This window comes from Mchenga conophoros, linkage group LG22, assembly GCF_057382185.1.
Source record: "Mchenga conophoros isolate Kocher_MC1m ecotype Shallow Benthic linkage group LG22, M_conophoros_male_GT1.1, whole genome shotgun sequence".
Taxonomy (NCBI): Eukaryota; Metazoa; Chordata; class Actinopteri; order Cichliformes; family Cichlidae; genus Mchenga; species Mchenga conophoros.
The window spans coordinates 15,398,062-15,417,508 of NC_140546.1; the positions used below are offsets into that span (position 1 = coordinate 15,398,062).

Genomic DNA, 19,447 nt, shown 5'->3' on the forward strand with positions numbered 1-19,447 from the left:
GGATATCCAGCATTGAGATTCAGGACCTTTTATTATGATCTGCTCTACAGTGTTCACACAATAGGTTTTCATATATCAAAAGAGACTAATAATAAAAAAAAAAGAATGAAATCTATAGCAGGTGTGTCTCCTCAGATTACTACTGTTTGAAATGTACTCTCATAACATCTTTGAAGAGACATGTTAATGGCAGACCTCCAAAAAATGTATAATAAAGCCAAATGTAACCTTTGGAAGGATTTTCTTGTCAGCTGACAGCTTAGCAGGAGACTGTGCTGTAGATCAAAGTGGTCCAAGAATGAATTCCAGCATTTAAGAGTAAAGACACAATGCCAAATATTTTAGATTTAGAACGCAAGAAGAAACACACATTAAGACTTCAGTGAATATAATATAGTCACCAGTTTGCACTTCTGCCGTTTAGCACCAGAGGGCATTACACCTGAGGGATAGCAGCATTAGAAACAAGGGAACGTTAAACAGAGACGAGACTGGCATTTCTTTCATGCACTTTTACTGTAGGAGCCCTGTAATTAAATGGAATTTCACTTCTTTTATTTAAAATTACTATGTAACTATATTTAACTACAAATACTTAAAAGGTAGGCACACTAAAATAGGGAGTAACAAGTCAGGTTTTTATAGGAAACTAAGACATATAAAAATACTATAAGTAAATTAAAATACTGTGTAAGTGTAATTTCATGGTAATTTTACAGAAAAACAAAACAATATTTCCCCCATCTTTTTTGGGAGGTCATAATATGGAGTGGAATAACCTTGGCGTTTTACATCTTTATCTTTCTTTTTCTTTTCTTTGTTTGCATCTTTTTTGAATATTCCTTATGTTGACGTGGATTGTGGATGTTCCATTATTTAAATGTCCTGTTATTTTACCAATAAAAATGTGATAAAGACTCTTCTTGCTTACAATCTTACAAGAAAACATGAATGGCACAACTTGCAGATATTTGTGACCTAATTGTGGAGCCAAGCAGTGGCGGATCTACAAAGTTTTACATAGGGGGGCAAAGGAGGGGCGAGAGGTTGAGGCAGGGTGGCACATACCTCTTCTGAAGTAGTGAAAATCCCATATATGTTAATGGAGTCAACAACATATAAACAAAAACACTTTAAAACAATTTATTGTATCATTATCTCTTCTAAGAAAACAAAGACAATTTTAGGTGGGTAATTTTAGACAATTAGTTTTTACAAGTATTTTAAAGACATAAAAGGAGGGCAAGGCTCTACAGCTTGGGGGCAGTTGCCCCACCCCCTGTATATCCGCCCCTGGAGCCAAGTCTAACCTATTTTTTTGTTTGTTTTTTTCACAATCACTGTTCAACAGTAATTTTCAAAAGAAGTGTACAGAAAATGGGAGGGTCTTCATTGTGTATAACACCTTAAAATCACGTAAGGGTTAGGTTACAGTATTATTGTTTATTTCCTGTTAAAACCTGACTTGTTTCCCACATATTCTAGTGTACCTAACTTTAAGAATTTGTAGATATGTATAATTACATTGTAACTTCTAATAAAATACATTGAAATTCTGTTCATTTATTGGGTAATTACGCCATCAGTCGTGGGTCATATTAAAAAATTTTATCTAAAGTTTTCTTACCACAAATCACAGTAATATGCAGAACTCCTTTACACGTGCTCCCCCAAAAGTCTCATTAAGCTGGGCCCAGACATTAAAATTCAGCCTCAGCTCTAACTATTGTAAAGCTTTCGTGTCTTCAAGCACATTGCACCAGGGTGAATCACCAACTCTTCACAGTGCAGATAATACAGCAGAAACAACACCCTCATTCACAGTAACGCAGTGGAAATCTTTGAGGCACCGTGGTTACAGATAACCAACAAGCATACAATCATAAATTAGAAATGCATTAAGATGATACACATAAAATAGATGGGCTTTGTTCATATGTTTGTAAGTGGAATTAAATGCTTATGTGCATGGGTTTTTGTGTGTGGAGAATTCTTTTTGTTGGGAATTTGGTACAATGTCCCAGCAGCTCCACTAGAGGGCGAAAGAGAGCCAACTGAAATGTTAGGTCTCCATCGCAAAAGTACTTTCTGCTTCATAGACAGTGTCACATTGTAGCTTTTGGCATAAACATAGTGAGTGATTAAAACATCTTGTGTGTTTACAAACTTCAAGTGACTTTTTATCAGTAAAAGTGCCCCATCGTCCCTGCTGAGCTTGCTTGCATGCAAAACACCAGCATGGATGTTTTGCATGAGCTGCACAACAAAGTGAAATAAAGGAAGCAGCCAATTGTACATTTTAGATATGGAGACAGTCGCAGTCAATTTGGTGATGAAATAAAGATAATAAAAAAGACCACATAAGGCAGGGTGAGTTTGCTGTATGGATGATAGTTCCCTGAAATCAGAGCTGATGTTTTGATTGCTTTTTGGAACCATTTCTTCTCCCTTACAAACATCCAGGGTGTGTTTGTTTTGCATAGTCAAGCTAAGTTATGTTTGAGTCAGTGGATGCGAGGCACTGGGTGCAGCAGGGTCATGTGCTCTGCTCCGTTGAAAGGCAGACGCTGAGTGGAGTAGTGGTGCACCACCTCTGGGATGCTGGGGAACACGCAGCTGCTCTGATCCAGGGTGTAGCCATTTTCTTTCGTTTGGGCAACAATTATATGAACGCATCCCTGACTGGTCCTGACTCACACACACACACACACACACACACACAGGAGAGGAAAAGAAAAACAAGATTTGACTGCGCAGCCGAACATCCAAAACTGATAACAGATGGACAAAACCAGCAGTAGTCTGTCTCTCTTCCCTGTTCAGCTTTGCACTTTAAGTGGGAATCTTAGTTTCAAATTAGTTACTGAAATATAAAATATGAATAAAAATATGTGTATCCTGTATATGAAGTGTAACTTGGATATATTTACTTATAAATCAGCTTCATCTGCTGATCATCTGCCTCCATTGCACCCTATCCCTATGCTCTTTTGTCAACATTCTCTACGTCCTCCTTCACTACATCCATGAATCCTCTGATGTGCTTCTCTTTTCCTCCTCCCTGGTAGCTCTATATTCAACATGAAGCCATTCTGCTCACATATAAAGATATAATTTTAAGCAAAAACGTAGAACAGTCTTAACAAGCTTAATTAAATTATATACTTCAAGCTCTTTAGCTTAGGATCTTACTTATTTTAATCTTGTGATACATCAATGATTCATGTGAATTAGGTAAGCAACATTTCAGCTCTCCACACAGTGTCAATGCACTTTCAGACTGCACTCACTTGAGGGCGATGGAGTACTTGCTGTTGTCCGACTCGCTGTTCCGGACCAGGAAGCTGGCCTCTTTGCAGGAGTGCAGCTGAAACTCCGCCTCCTGCCGAGTCACACAGCCATGGTACCAGCTGAGACAGAGGGTGGGAGCGAGGGAGATGTCATTTCATCTGCAACTGATTATGTGTAGGTCCTCATTTTATGCAACTCCTTGGAAATGAGCATTACTCTTACATAACACAAAAATTTATTAGTGCTCAGGAGTGAGATTTATAGCCAGAATAAGAAACAGATGCACACTGTGACCATGAAATTCCTGGAGAAACTGTTTTATGTGTCTATGAGGAACATTCCCCACTGTGAGGTACAACTCCGATTCTGCCTCACTTCATTTGTCAAGATTCACATTAATAAAATCAAACATTTACTATCCTGGTGCAACGAGTACATAAGAACCTCCTCACCTCTGTTTTTCCAGTGGCAGGGAGGGGTCCACGGAGCAGGCCTCGGTTTCAGAGCTGCTGCTGGAGGTAGAAGATGGCAGCAGGGCTGGCAGAGAGGATCTCAGAATCTTTTGGGTCCAGCTTTTCTGCCTCCGATGCTGATGCTGATGCTGGGCTGGTGGATGTTGGGGCTGTCTAGTAAGTGTAGGGTGAGGCGTCTCATCTTTGGTGGTGCGATCAGAGCTGTCAAACTGTGCTAGGGGAAGACGAGCACCACGAGAAGATAAGAATTTATGTAAAGAAACAGCTGACTGCAGTTTGAACTGGGTGCAGAAGCCTCCCATCAATATAAAATAATAACACAGACTTTGATGCTGCTACATGATGCTTTTCAGTATGCAGTTGGTCTATGCAGTAATAAAATATAAATGTGAGGCTAGTGCTGGCTGGTTCACATTTATCTAGTTGGGTTGTAGAAACACTGTTTCTATAAAGAAACTGGTTGAAAAGTGGAGCAAAGTCGACTCAGGAGTGCACAGATGCACAAATGTATGTTATTTGGGGGGGGGGGGGGGGGTCTTGCTGTTGGCTTTTATTGCATGGCTATAGTATGAGAAGACATGAATAAATTCTACTGTACCTGATAGGGTTTTAACAATATGCTCCTTCTTCCACTCCCAGGGTAGCTCGTACTCAGTGGAGGGACGAGTGTCCAGCTCTGGCCGCGTGATTGCCGTCTTCTCGCTGTCGCCACCTTCCTCGTACGGGATGTCATAGATCTGTACGGGGGCAGGATGAGCTTCATCTGCTGTTGCCTCACTCCCCTCCATCACCGCACACACCTTTAGCAGGTCTTTAGATCCTCGACGTCTGATCTCTAGAAAGCAAGAGATTAAAATATAATCAGACATAAGCACCTGGACCTGGAGAGGAAGGCTGCAGTGATGCATCACCTCCAGTAGCTGAATAAGGAAGATGGCATCAGTGAATGGCAACAGCTGTGGGCTGGAGACTGAAAAAACACTCGGAGCAGTTAGCATCAAATCTCTGGACCAAAAACTACAATAAAAGGAGTTACTGCTGCCATAGCTAGTGACCATGAAGTCCACAAAAACTCATCAAGAAGGGCATAGATATTCATTCTTAATCATTTGTTATTACAACTACTAATCTGTAAATATCCTTAATCCATAAATCAATGCTAATAAGTTGCATTTGAATAGATTTTGGTCCATAACATGACTTATGATATGTTCCAGTGATTTGAATGGATTATTCAGGTTTTTTCCCAAGTTCCTCTTTTTAATGAGTGCTTCTAATAATAATGTAACACACGTCAATGTAGTTCTGAATCTTCATTAAAGTAACCATAACTGTCACTATTCGATAATGAACCCTTATAAACATCATTTTAACAGCTATTTTATTTGCTAGTCTAATTCCAGCAGTGCATTTCTCAGCAGCTGTTGGGTGCTTACATGTGCTAACTGGATAAATTAGGAATAAAAGTGCAATTTTGCACTACTGCTGTATATCAGAGCATCATTATTAGAACCCAAGTGTCTGTGAAGGTTCTCAGTCATCCAGGTCATCGTAGTCAAAGGAGCTTGCAAAGAAAAGCGTCTGGACTCTTTAAGTTGCTTGAAGACGTTTCACCTCTCATCCGAGAAGCTTAGACCTTAGAACTGAAGAAGCTTCTCGGATGAGAGGTGAAACGTCTTCAAGCAACTTAAAGAAGTCCAGACGCTTTTCTTTGCAAGCTCCTTTGATTAGAACCCAAGCAATTTATTTGGTGGTTTGTTGTTTTAAAAGTCTGATTTACTGGCAGATATTTTTATTCCCCAGATACATAAGATGAGTAGATTTCTGCAAAAGTTATCATGTTTCATTATTTATTATTTGTTATTGAGATAATATGAAAATATAGTTTAATTGTAATCTGGTTTTATTGTCAGGAAAAACTGTATTAGCTGGTTGATGTTTGTGGTGTTCGTTTCTACAGTTTAAGATGCTTCTCAGTGTTCAGTTGTAATCATAGAGAACAGAAAACTATAATAAGGCTTTACTCACAAAACTAACACATCTAATGCCTTAAAACACAGAGACATGCACTGGACAGCTGCACTTTACGTCAAGTTTACAATGCTGCCTTTTAATGTATTGTGTATATCTATTTATTGTGTGTGTGTGTGTGTGTGTGTGTGTGTGTGTGTGTGTGTGTGTGTGTGTGTGTGTGTGTGTGTGTGTGTGTGTGTGTGTTTTAAGCAGAGAACTACCACACAGAGATTTATTATGTGCAATAAAGAATAATTAAATCTTTGAATCGTGATATCGTCTTATTTTGTTATGTCAGTGTTAACAAGTGAAAATCTGAAGTAATTTCAATTGAGTTTTTTATTCATATGTGCCAATTCACAACAACAAACACGTTAAGGCAGCTTAAGCCATTTTCAAAAGAGTAGAAAAAGGTTATTATTGCAAAGAGTCCTGCTGCGTTTTAGAGCAAGGTTGAAAGTTATTACACTTTCATAAAATAAAACAGCGACCTTCAGGGGAAAAAACAGAAGCCGTTACATTTCACGTTAAAGAGGGCAATGCATTTAATGACTGAGACAAGTGTTTACCACTATTAATTTAGCCGGCTACATAAATCAGGGGCCATGAGAGAAGGGTGTTTACCATTTTTGCAAATCATGCTCAAATTGAGTTTAAAGCAACATCACGACTAGATGTAAAATAATTGTAAAATCTATGTAATATATTTTGTTCTAGTCACTGAGATCAGCTGCCAACTAAAGATTAATTAGGATGCTGTATACTGAGTCACAGTATTGTGCACTGCTTACTTCCTCAGTATGATTTGAGACTCTTAAACTGACTCATTCACATCATCACATCCTCAGTAGACTTCTCTGATGAAGTGTGGAAGTCGCACAGCCACTCACCAGACTAGAAGCTACTACAGCAATAAAACATTTTCTCATTCACAGCGGGCTATTGTGAGTAACTCTTTCAGTTTAAACAATGGACTGATGGAAGGAAAGGTCAGGGGAGCATGTGATTGGACGACTGGTCACCAGTCCTCCTTGACGCTGGGAAGTTTTGATTAATGGTCCGACAGCTCCATATGGGGGTTTAAACAAAACTGTGTCATAAATGCGGGGGGAGCGCACTGAGGGCAAACTTCCTTTTTAATGAATAGTACCAGGAAACAGAGGCAGGAAAGAGGAAGCAGGAACAGGAAACTACACCCATTGTCCAGATGGGGTACAGAGAGAGCGCTACGGGAGTGAGTTCATGTTCTCACTGCGCTGCCTGGAGAGACTCAAAATGGGAATGCTGTCAGTCACAGGAGGACCCTGTGGGAGTAAAGACCAGAGCATCCTGATCAAAGTCTTACCGGTTATCATTTGCTGTGCATCGTACGGCTCCATGTAGCCATCGTTCTCACCAACCCTCTCTGCCTCCCTTTGCTCTCTGGTTTTCTGAGCATCAAAAGGATCCGCATAGTCCTCAAGGATAATGACCTGGTTAAAAACACAGTGAAATCATTCTTTTTTCATGTGTAATTAGATTCTTTAAACACAAAATAAGGTTTTCAGAATAAAGTTTGACAAGGGTCAAGGAAAAACTGTAGGAAAGCCCAAGCAGTAATCTTATATAGACAAAGAAAATGCAGATGTTGTCAGCTGATGATCACAATTAAAACATTTAAGGGATGCAGGTCTATTTATAATAATCAAGAAAGTTGGACAGGCTGAATGAACAGGACACACCAACCTGAGCAGAGGTAACAACATAATAAATTGTCTTATAGCAGGTGCTAAATATAATGTCATCCATCATCTCTAGCATGAAATACAGCTCAAACTAACAATGCTTTCATTAAAACTTGGCCTTGAAGCCATTTTCATACTTTTTTTGTCTATAAAATGTCAAAAATAGTGAAAAATAACCTTTACACTGTATCCTGTCAGAGCCTCTTTTTTTCTTTTGGGAGAACAAAAGTTTGATAGTACTCCTTTTTAATAAGAACAGATGTCAACATAAAATATTTAATACAAAGAAAAAAGTTACAACAGATCCTAAAATTTGAAGATAAGCAGAAAAAACTAAGCATTTTCCAGATGTTTTTTCTTGTGATAAAATTTAGTCTCAGCTTCCCTGAAGACACTGGGAACGAGGTATTAAATTAACTTCAGTAAACAGCGAGACAGGCTTCAGTTAGAAGAATATTTAATGTCTTGTTTTACACATTTACTGAAGTCTATTGTCTCTGCATATTTACTTAACCTCAATTATTCTGCTGCATCAATCACACGCGAGTGTCCTGTCACCTTATCAGTGACACAGAATTTCTTGTTTATTTTACAAGCCATGAGAGACAATGGCAGGCTGTAAAAACTGCCTCCCTAAAATCACTTCCAGCTGCCTTTGGAGTTTGAATAAAGGTGAAAAAACTCAGCCTGACAAGTGTAAATGAGCAAACCGACAGCTGTTAATGGGTTTAGATCAGAAGGATTCAGCAGGACAAAGTAGTGCAGATGACAGCACAAGTATACAGACATATGAAGCCTTGATCAAGTTTTATACTCTTCCTCCCTGTGAAAAAAGGCATCATTTTTTTTCATTAAATGGGAGAACAAAAGTTTAGATGTGCAAGACTAGAACTACAAGAACTTGACTGATCAAACCCAGCAGCAACTGCAAATGTCTTTTTTTTTCTTATCATCTTTTCCCTCACTTTTCTGTGATTCTGTGGGGTTTTTTTAAACTGAGCTGGAGGGCACTTGGGTTAACGCCTGAGTGTCAAGTAACCTCTGCTTTTTATAACATGATAGCCATTACTAGAGGGAGGGGATGAATGTAGTAAGAGAGAGGGATGAGGTAGAGGGAGGAGCTGAATAAAAGGACATCACTGAGCCATATCGCATGCACGAGAGGGAGGTGAAGGCCTCACGTCTGACCACAGCTTTGTTTTCAAGGTGGGGAAGATGGGCGTATGGGCGAGGGGTGGAGAGGAAGAGAAAGAGAGAGGCGGAAAGAGAGGAGGAGGAGGAGAGGACACAATGGGAAGCAGAGACAAAGGGGGATGGGAGAAAACAAAACAATAATATCAATTTTCAGAGCCGACTCAAATCTGTTGGCCGACTTTGTTGCCAACAGATTTGATGACTTTCAGTGTAGAGTTTGCTTACGAGGTGCAAACACATGGTTTAGATCCACTGCTGCTACATCTGTGTCAGTTAAAGTTATTCCACAACTGCTTGAAAAGTTTGTATAACTCAGAATATAATAAGATTTTATTATACTAGTATAATTAGGCTGAATAAAGTACAGAAACAAACAAACACCGCAAGCAGATGTTATTTTTTCAGATTATTGTGGATCACTGGTGTAATGTATCAGTTAAGTTGGAACTAATTCTTATAATTTATTGTTTAATATAATAAAAATAAATGCTCTTAAGGCCCATTAGAGGTCTGTGTGCAATCTTAATCTGAAAAGCAACGAAATGAATTAATGACATAATGAAATACTATACTCTGGATACAATTATTAAGTATTTAATAGCTTTTAGTGGCCTATTTAATTTTCCATCTAAATGAACCAACAGCTGCTGCACCCTGAAAATATAATGGGGGGGGGGGGGGGGGGGGGCTCTTTTAATTAGCTAGTCTTCACTCTTTTCCAATTATTTTCAAACTACACAACAACACGATTTAAATCAGATGGGGTTTTTTAAAGATCCATATCCCAGAAGCAATATTTATCTGATAGGGCAGCTTACAGGGAGGGTTAAACCTTCTAAATCTGAAAGGGGAACTTACGGTTTCTGTTTTGCACTGGGCTGCTTTCTCCGCCTCAGGTGCCACTGCGCTGGTGATGGTACCGCTGTTGAAGCTGGGACTCTTGTCCTGCTTGTCCACTCTGATCAGCCGACTGATGTATGCGTTGGCAGACGGAGAGCTCTTAATGGATCTGGGCTGCTCATCAAACACCGGTTCTGCTTTGGAGTTCTTGCGACTTTTCCCAGACAGGAGGTTGTCCCACACTTTCCCATCTTTCGGAGAGCTCACGCCGTTTCTACTCAACTCTATAGCCGAGTTTTTTCGGTTTCTTCCGGACAGGAGAGACCCGACTCCTCCACCTACTCCTCCTCCTCCGCCTGTGCTATCCGCGGAGGAGTTTTTGCGATGGCCCGTTTTGGAGGCCGGCGCTTTGGTACCGATGCTCGCCATCAGACCTGCTTTATTGGCTCTCGGCTGCGTGCCTGATTCGGAGACTGAGCGGATCCTGTCGGTACCATTCTTCAGGTTCATGGGGAACTCTTTGAACCACTTTGCCATTGTAACTCGGATGGAAACCTCCAAACCTCTCTGCCTGTTCCGGCACTTTGTATCTCCATACACCAGGGCCCGAGAGACGCACCTTTAGAAATCACAGCCTTTCTAACAAAAGACTTCCGCTGCTTTATTCTAGGATACAGTCTGTGTCGACTGGATCTCCTCACCTCAGTTTAAAGCATGTCACAAAAGCGTGTAAGCGAATAGATCTCTTCTTAAATCTTCAATTTCGAATAAAAAAAAGTTTCTCCTGCCTGTTTGGCAGGCAGTAACAAATACCTCAATTTTATCCCATCTGTGATCTCTTAAAACTGTTCCCTTTTCTACTCTGAGGAAAAGTTTATTCCCTTTGAATGAAGAGATGTCTCTGGAGAGGGATGATCCGAAAGAATGTCAGGGTTTTCTTGATTCTGATTTGTGGTCCCATTCCCAGGGTGGCTTTTCTGAGTTTAAAAACTGTCCACTGTTTCACTGACCCTCCTGGATGTGCCTGGAGTGTGGAAAGGAGGGGGTATCTGAGGTCTAGAAGGGGGAGCCAGGACATGGTAGGCGGTGATAAGCCTTTAATTGTAGACAGCGTGGAAGAATATCCATTTTAGGAATTTAGAGAGTCATGTGTCCAGGTAGCCGAACAAGGAGACTGACACTTCAATTATTCTTTATAGATCTTATTTTAAAGGCCTCTATTTTAATATGGAAATGAAGCAACAGAAGCATAAATGCTTCATAAAATTGTGTTTTTATTATAGATTCTACATTTCACAGTGCAGAGTGACACTTCCATTTATACATTTTCTTTTCATGACGAATTTTCATAAAACTGACAGATGCAGTTGAATATTATATTTAGGTCATTATTAACATTTAATCTTAATAAAAAAAAAAATAAGAATTATATACATAAACATTGACAAACAAGAACTGAATTCAACCATGTGATTTTTTAACTGTTTTTCATTATTATTTACACAAAGTAAACACCGCAGGGTTAATTCCTCATCCTAAGTACTCCACAAAACGATCCCTGTGACAGATGTATATTTTTTATTTTAAATATTTGAGCTGCCCCTTGCTTTTTTTTTAACCTAGTTAAGGTTACAGTTATTGTGCAGATGTGACCTCGGGTAAATCGTAAAATATTATTCGTATAACTTCTGTGGCAAATAAACTGGATTTGTGTTGGTTTTCTATGCGGTTCCCCACTTAGTAGGTCCTGTACAGAACTGTATAATGGCTTTTGTGTTCAAAGTATCCGTATTTTTTATACAATATTGGTGAATGATCATCAATATGCCACTTAATAACGTACTTAATTAACAACTTCTACTTAAGATGTGCATCACTACTTTAACTGTACAGGGTATCGTTGAAAAATGGTCCGTTCTAGGCCGCTTCACCTACGTCAATCAAAGGTGTGTACATATTCTATAGATTCAAATAATAAGGATATCGAGGATAATAGTGATAATTCTTCTGATACAACATCTTAAACTCTCATGTGTTATGCAATACAAGTGGTCTTTTAAGAGAAATTCTTATACGTACGCTTTATAGTTTTTACGGATACCTTTCGACACCCCCATATTGGTTTTGAGATAGAACCTTCCACGGTGCGCGATACTCTCGCTTTATCCCTCTTTGTCCGGTTGCGATAGAAGGCCATGATAATTATGGCAAAATTTGCGTTTTTGAATGAATTATAGTTGAATGGTGAAACCGACAAGCATACACCGTGTGACGACTGGTTTGCTGGCAATGACACACCAGAGATTTTCAATTTAAAGGACAGCAGAGCGAGCAACGGAGAAAGGGTACAGTTTGCTTCCAAGACAGTCTGCAAGATGGCTATTAGTAGCATGCTAACGTTAGCTAGTAAGCTAATGTTAGCAAAGTAAACAACAGCTTTTTTTTTCAAAAACATGACCGATTTCTTTAAGTCATAAATGCTTTGATGAGTGAAATTGAGTGCATATGTTCACACTTGGATGTAGAAAGCTGAACCACGCTCTCGGATTTTTTGTCGCTACTAGCTAGCCACACTGAGTAACGTGGCTAGCTAGTTAGCCAAGGTAGTAACTAGCTTGCGTTAGCTAGCTGGTCATAGCTACACATCTGTAAGTGATCATTGAGAGAGAGGGAGGGGGTTGCTCTGTAACTTGCTGCTTGTACTGGCAGGCAGAGCCAGGTATCAAGCAACCAGTTTCACTCAGCTAGTAGAAACTGGCTTGCAAAAAAAACGTGAACGTGCTCAGTCTTAAGTGACGGTGATTTGGTGACCAAAAACCCGGCGTGACAGACACCGTGGCCAAAGATTTGCAGCTGGAAAGGAGTTTGCAGACCTGGGCCAGCTTATCTAGTTACCACTAAGTGCCAGTTTATGTTGTGATGATATTAATGGTAGCGTTACTGACATGACCTGAAGGCAGAATCCACCTAGTCGCCCTATAGCTTTCAAGACGTCGTCATTTTTAACTTTTTTTTCTTGCATATGAACGGTGATTTGCCACTTCACCGACAGTCATATTAGCCAATGGCTGCCGACTCGGGGAGACTACAGGCGGGACAAGGAAAACGAAGCAGAGGTAGGAATTAATTTCACCCATCTCCAAATCAGATCGGAATCATCCATTACTGCGCTGCAATGGGCTGCACTGGTGCTGTTAGCAAATCCCTTCTCGCCTCCCCCATATGTAAACTTCACGACTGTCTCCGGTGGTGGCTGTTTCTCACAGAGTGGATCTGTGAACGGGGTTCATGTCTATCTTGCTATCAATGTACCTTCAATTCCGTTTCCTCGTTCTCATGTCTTCGTCTTTTCCTGTCTCCCTCATTGACCTTACCTCTTCTGCCTCTGTTTGCGGCCTCTCTCCCTCTTGCCTGGGTCATTTGGTCTGCCTGGGTCATTTGCGATTCAAGGCTTCATAACCTTGGTGATGATAACGCCTGGATGTTTAGCATCTTGTCCTCATGCCAGTCTATGTCCCATCATTGAATCCATCTCAACTGTTGGACTTGACAAAGAGGCCCTAGGTCTAAAGCTGCTCCAATCTGTCACTAAGGGGTATTGGCCAATCCAAATGTGATGCTGCTACAGTATGGTGGTGAACCAAAAGCATGAGACATGGATGCTGTGTTTGTTGTAACTTATGGTGTTTCCATCTTTCCACCCCTCCCTTTCATGTTTTTCTTTTTCAGCTTCACAGATGAAGAGCCCGGAGAAGAAAAAGGCAAGGAAATCCACGGCTCAGGTAAAAACTGTTAAAAGTTGATTCTGTTCATCTGGACGTAACTTTTTGAGTGGGAGAAACGTTTTGTTACTCGTTCAAGTGACAGGTTTCCCCAACCTAGACGGTTATTGGCGATCTGCAGTGTTGTGAAAAATTGTTTCCTGTGTTCCTGATTTTTTTATTTTATTTATTTTGCATATTTGCCATATGCAAATTTTTTTTAGATAATTAAACAAATTTTAATATTTGACAGATATAACCCAACTAAATTTAAAATGCTGTTTTTAAGAGATGATTTCTTTTCTTAGGAGAACAAAGCTAGCCGAAGTCTGCTGGAATTGTATTAAAAACAAACAAAGAAACAAAAACTAATTCTAAATCATTATTTAAATGTCATTAACCGCATATTTTGGAAAGTAGAGTTCAGTTTCTCTAGCAACACCCAAGCCTGATTACTGCCAAACCTGTTGAATCAAGAAATCACTCAAATATTGAGTGCCTGATTCTAAAATCAAGTAGGCCAAAAGAAAAGTCCATGATCTAAAGAAATAGCTGAGAAACAAAGTCTGTGACATCTATCAGCCTGTTCCAGTGAAACACGGTGACAGCCATTATCCACTAATGAAGAAAACTTTGAACGAGGGGACCCTTCCCAGAAGTGAGCAGCCTACCAAAATTACTTCAAGAACACATCGATGACTCATCCGGGACCTCAGTCACAAAAGAACCCAGAACACCATCTAAAGAACTACAGGTCTCACTTGTCTTAGTTAAGGTCAGAGTTCATGATTCAACAATAAGAAAGACACTGGGCAAAACAGTACCCATGGGAAAGGAGAAAACCACTGCAGACCACAAAGGCTTATCTCACATTTACCAAAAAACATCACCAAAGACTTTTGCGAAGGTATTCTGTGGTCTGATGAAAGAAACTGTTTTGGAAGGTTTGAGTCCTGTTACATCTAACACAGCATTTCATTAAAAAAAAAACATTGTACCAGCAGGAAAACATGGTGGTAGTAGTGTGACGATCTGGGGTTGCTTTGCTGCTTGAGGACCTGGAGAAGCTGGCATAATTTAGGGAACCACAAAATACGAATGCCCTGAAACTCAAGCTCACTTTGGTTACGCAGCAGGAAAATGACCCAAAACACAGCAGCAAGTCCACCTCTTGCTGTTGTGCATGGTCAAAAACAGGTTTTGCAGTGGCCTAGTCAAAGTCTGTACTTGAATCTGAGTTATTTTAGCATGACCTTAAACAGGTTGTTTATGTTCAAAAACCTTGCCTTGTGTGTTACTGAATTAAAACAATTCTGCAAATAAGAGTGGGCCAAAATTCCTTCACATGTGATGTGAAAAACTCAATACCAGTTATCGCAAACACTTAATGGTGATAACTTAAAAAAAACAAAATGCTCTTTTGTTTTTTTTTGTTTTTTACAAAGATAACATGTTACAAAGATAACATGAGTTATCTTTGTATAATATTAAAACTTGTATGATTTAAAACATTTAAATGTGAAAAATATGCAAAAAATAAATCTGGAAGGGAACAAATACTTTTTCACAAAACTATATTTACATTGCTACAATAAAGAGAATGTTCTCAGTAAACAGGTTGACCTAAACATTTAATAGACTGAGAATTTAAATAATTGGTCTCATATAAGCAGCAAAAAAAGAAAGAATGCATTGTGTATTTTGTTCTCTGTTTCAGGCTGCGGGTTTCTCCCACCTCACTGAGTTTGCACCCCCTCCTACCCCCATGGTGGACCATCTGGTCGCCTCCAACCCGTTTGACGATGACTTTGCATCCCCATCCAGACCTGGTGGGGCAGGTGGACCAGGTGGTGCTCCATTTCTTCCCAGCCCAGGTGCCGGCGGAGGAGGTGGGTATGGAGGTGGAAGCAGAATGACTGGAGGTATGAACTTCATGGGAGGACCAGGAGGACCGGGCGGTGGCCAGCCTGGACGGAGGCCCCCATTCGGCCCTCCGTCTAATGCTGGACCCCACAACCAGCTAGGTTTTGGAATGCCTGGCTTTGGAGGTGGTGGGGGTGGAGGCGGTGGAGGTGGAGGCGGAGCGGGTGGCTTCCCTCCTGGTGGCCCCTCTCAGTTCAATATGCCACCCAGCTTTAGTCCACCTATGCATCCAGGGCCAGGATTCAATCCCATGTTGTCCCCAGGAGGTATGGGAGGACCTGGAGGAGGGGGGCCACCACACCCGCGATTTGGGATGCCTCCACAGCAGCACGGACAGGGTGGGCACCCATTTAACAGCCCTCCGTTACCTGGTGGTGGAGGCCCAAGGGGGCCCTTGCCTCCCATGGGAGGAGGTTTGGGTCCAGGGATGAACATGATGGGAGGCATGAGTGGTGGCCCGGGTGGCAATATGGTGGGAGGCTTGCCAGGAATGCCCCCTCAAGGACAGTTCCCGCCTTCACAGGATGGCCCTTACCCTGGCCCCAGCCCACCGGGGCCAGGCAACGAGGATGGAAAGAGCTTCGGTGGAGGTGGTGCACCACCTGGGCCTCAGCAGCAGCAACAACAACAGCAACAACAGCAGCAGCTTAACATGAATCCAAATGGCCCTCCTCCTAATAATACAACACCTGGGCCGCCTCCAAATTCTGGCCCACCTCAGCCTGGGGGTGGCTTCCCTGGCCACTCTGATGTCCAGCAGCCCAATGCCAGTACGCCTGTTCAGCCTCCGTCAGCACCACCACAGCCTAACCCCAACTCTTCTCCCACTGGTCCCTTGAATGGATCAGGTCAGCCCCAGCATCCAACACCAAGTCAGCTACAGCCCCCTAGCAATACAAACACCCCTAACTCTAACAACTCTACCCAGCAGCAGCAACAGTCAACCCCACCTAACTCTGCACCAGGCTCCACCCCTTACAACCAACAGAACAGCACTACTGGTACTGGGGGTCCCATGTCAAATACAGCCACCAATTCAGGTCAGAACAACATGACCAACAACAATGGCGGTAACACTCCCGGCAGCAACCCAAATCCCCCCTCTAATTCTACATCAACTCCAAACACCCAGTCTCCCCTGCCTTCTGGCCCTGCTGCCCCCTCAACCGGGCCCGGCTCTGGCCCTGGAAAACTCGGCAGCTCTGGGATGATTTTCCCTTGCGGTCATTGCATGGCAGAAGTGCACGACGACCAAGACGCCATCCTTTGCGAGGCGTCGTGCCAGCGCTGGTTCCACCGCGACTGCACAGGCCTGACGGAACCAGCATATGGGCTGCTGACTCGAGAGAGCGCTGCTGTTTGGGCTTGTGACTTCTGCATCAAGACCAAGGACATCCAGGCAGTGTTTGTGCGCCAAGGATTAGGCCAGCTGGTGGCAGCCAATGAGAGCTGAGGAGTAGAAAAGAGAGAGCAGCACTGATTTGGGGCGCCTACAGACAAATAGAGAGACTGATCTAACTGAATGACCTGTGTGTGTCTTGTCAGCTACTTGCCCAGCTTTCTCTTGACTATCCCTTTACTTGTTCACTACACAGAGAAACGCGCTCATCGACTTTCATGCTTATATATAGCACTTTGAGTGACTCTCGGCAAATTATTTTTTTCTCCTCTGCCCCACCTCCCCACCCCCTTCCTTCTTACAGGAGTCAAAACATGATGAATGTTAAAACTACACAGTCCTTCAGATCTCTAGCCTGCCAACCAGCAAAGCACTGACACCAACACACTACCTCACACAGTTTGTGACTGACTGGCACGGAAGCTCCCACTCTGACTGTGATTTACTCGATACACTCATGTGTCATATTGGTGATGACTTAAACAGACACACTTTAGGTGGGGAAGGCGAAGTTAAAATATTCCCACAACTGTGTACGGTGAGGCTAAATGAATAGAGGATACGTTATTTGACTCTCATCTTACTAAAACGCTTGAGTCTAGTACTGTCCTATCACATGTTAGCCTTTTTTCTTCTTCTTTTGTTTTACTGCAAGAAAGTGAATGAAAAAGGAGAAAAACATCACTATATTGCAGTGTAAAAACCTCAGCATCATGTGTATTGTGAAATCTTAAGTGTCAGCTGGGGTACGAATTTTTTTTAACAGTTCCTGCGCATCCACACACACACACACTCTTTGGCTCTTACTTCTTGTATCATTTTATACCCAGTGCTGAATAATCCAAAGGAGACTCGGACGGAGATTTCATCCGCACTTCACAGAGGATCATGCTGTCGAAATAGTTGTAAATATTAGGACAAAACATTTGTCTGGATCTTCCATCAGCTGTGAACATGTCGCAGACTCTGCCAATGATCAAAATAATGAGTTGAAGTCGTGCGTCTCGGTGATATGACGTTTTGTTTTTATACAGTGCGTTTGAGTCGGCTGTTTTATTTTTATCTCTGCAGTACATCATAAATTGTGAAATCAGTGCTTTTGGGTGGTGTTGGCATAGCAAGTAGTGACATCATGTCATATCAGATGTGCATAGTCCTTTTTCCAAAAAAAAAAAAAAAATGAAAAAAAAAATCAAGATGGGCGAGGGGGGTGCATGTGAGCCAATGCAGTAAGTGTCTGATTTGTTGATGTTTATATTCTGGTTTCTGAGCTGCAGGAGACCTTAAAGTAGACCAAATAACAAAAGAACGAAGAAAAAAAATACCCATTTTTCACTTTTCTGGAGCAGTATAAGATGTTTCTCTTTCTTCTCGCTTTCCTTAATTTTCTTTAATCAATGTCCAAGTTGCCTTTCTTTTCTTGCTCTCAGCTGTTCCCTTTTATTTTGTACTGGTATTCGTGCTGTGCTCTTGTTCTGCTCTGGTGCCTCCTGGTGGAACCTGGAGGAACCAGAGAGTCCTATACCCGGTGGGGAACAGAAAGGTACTGAACTCTTGAAGTAAAGACAGATTTTTTGTACTTGTCCATGTCTGTTTTTATTCCCATTTTTAACTTTTATCTGCTAATCATTCTATTAAAATGATTAGAAAACGCAACAATGTTGTTTGCTGTAAATGCCGAGTTAACGGTGCTTCTTTAATATTTGTGTGGCTTTATTAATGGTTTGTTCAGCTGGGATTATTACATTATTTTGTTAAGCCTTTATTAATGGATGAATAACTGATTCGTAATACTATTGTGACTCAAAAAACACTTTTAATGTCTAATTTACTAATTTGCAAGTATTCTGAAAAATAGCAATAATGAAATCAGATTCCTTAAAATATTTTTCTCCTTTTAATTAGTTCAAGTTAGAACCAATTACTACACTCATAAAAAGGGAAATGTTTAAAGCAAATTATCTTAATATTTGAAATAATTAGCTTTATACAGTTTTCATAGGACTGTGTAGTCCCCTGAAAAACTGTACTACATTTGGCAGCATTAATTAAATAACATCATTCTTTTCTTTTTCAGCCATTCTGTTGTAGATTTGCTGGTGTGCCCAGTTTAGGTTGAACACATTTGGCTGTAGAATATTTTGGTATACAGAAGGGTACTCTGTGGCTGCAAAGCAAGCCCAAAACATCACACCTCCAGCACTATGCTTGACAGTTGGTAGGAGGTAGTTGTGCTGATATGCTGTGAATTATGGCCAAACATCTACTTTAAACTCATCTGTCCAAAGGACATTGTTCCACAAGTCTTGCAGTCTGTTCCGATCCATCTTTGCAAACCTAAGTTGTGTTGCTTTTTGCCTTTCTTCTGGCAACCCTTCCAAAAAAATTCATAGTTGTTCAGTCTTTTTTTTTTTTTTTTTTTAATTGTACTATTATGTCATTTAACATTCTAACCGAGGCCCTGGGGTTTTTATTGTCCTGGATTTCTTGGTCTGACCATGGGTTAAATTTGCTGGCACATCCGCTCGTGGGAAGACTGGCAGCTGTCCTGAATGTTTTGCACTTGTGAACAGAGGTGTGGACTCGAGTCACATGACTTGGACTCGAGTCAGACTCGAGTCATTAATTTTATGACTTTAGACTTGACTTGAAAAAATGTTCTAAGACTTGTGACTTGACTTGGACTTTTACACCAATGACTTGGGACTTGAATTGGACTTGAACCGGTTTACTTGAAAAGACTTGATATTTTACCCCAAATATAAAATTTAACATGCATATTATATAGAGATTGAAAATGTGACGTCATTCACGGGTAGAACCGCAAAG

At 41.1% G+C, this 19,447-nt stretch overlaps 2 protein-coding genes across 3 annotated transcripts; one reads left to right on the forward strand and one right to left on the reverse strand.

The window, feature by feature from the left end:
- Positions 1–10,522, reverse strand: LOC146549140 (SH2 domain-containing adapter protein E-like). The gene is made up of 6 exons (XM_085262439.1): positions 9,554–10,522; positions 7,123–7,249; positions 4,363–4,599; positions 3,744–3,978; positions 3,291–3,410; positions 1–2,688 (listed from the first exon to the last, which is right to left on the reverse strand). The coding sequence occupies exons 1-6, from the start codon at positions 10,070–10,072 to the stop codon at positions 2,505–2,507; spliced, it is 1,422 nt and encodes a 473-aa protein (XP_085118565.1). The 5' UTR covers positions 10,073–10,522; the 3' UTR covers positions 1–2,504.
- Positions 10,523–11,683: 1,161 nt separating this feature from the next.
- On the forward strand, positions 11,684–18,203 carry pygo2 (pygopus homolog 2 (Drosophila)). Of its 2 annotated transcripts, XM_085262631.1 has the most exons (4): positions 11,684–11,880; positions 12,588–12,651; positions 13,265–13,317; positions 15,014–18,203. In XM_085262631.1, exons 2-4 carry the CDS (start codon positions 12,600–12,602, stop codon positions 16,670–16,672), a joined length of 1,764 nt encoding a protein of 587 aa, XP_085118757.1. In that variant the 5' UTR covers positions 11,684–11,880; positions 12,588–12,599; the 3' UTR covers positions 16,673–18,203. The 2 variants fall into 2 exon arrangements, with proteins under 2 accessions (XP_085118757.1, XP_085118758.1); XM_085262632.1 differs by lacking the exon at positions 12,588–12,651.
- The last annotated feature ends 1,244 nt before the right edge of the window (positions 18,204–19,447 follow it).

Coding starts and splice junctions, on each gene's coding strand:
- LOC146549140 (XM_085262439.1), bottom strand. CDS start 10,072: ATGGCAAAGTGGTTCAAAGAGTTCCCCATGAACCTGAAGAATGGTACC. Junction 3,979..4,362: donor TATTGTTAAAACCCTATCAG/GTACAGTAGAAT, acceptor GTCTTCCCCTAG/CACAGTTTGACAGCTCTGAT. Junction 2,689..3,290: donor AAGTACTCCATCGCCCTCAA/GTGAGTGCAGTC, acceptor TGTGTGAGTCAG/GACCAGTCAGGGATGCGTTC.
- pygo2 (XM_085262631.1), top strand. CDS start 12,600: ATGGCTGCCGACTCGGGGAGACTACAGGCGGGACAAGGAAAACGAAGC. Junction 12,652..13,264: donor ACAAGGAAAACGAAGCAGAG/GTAGGAATTAAT, acceptor TTTCTTTTTCAG/CTTCACAGATGAAGAGCCCG. Junction 13,318..15,013: donor CAAGGAAATCCACGGCTCAG/GTAAAAACTGTT, acceptor TCTCTGTTTCAG/GCTGCGGGTTTCTCCCACCT.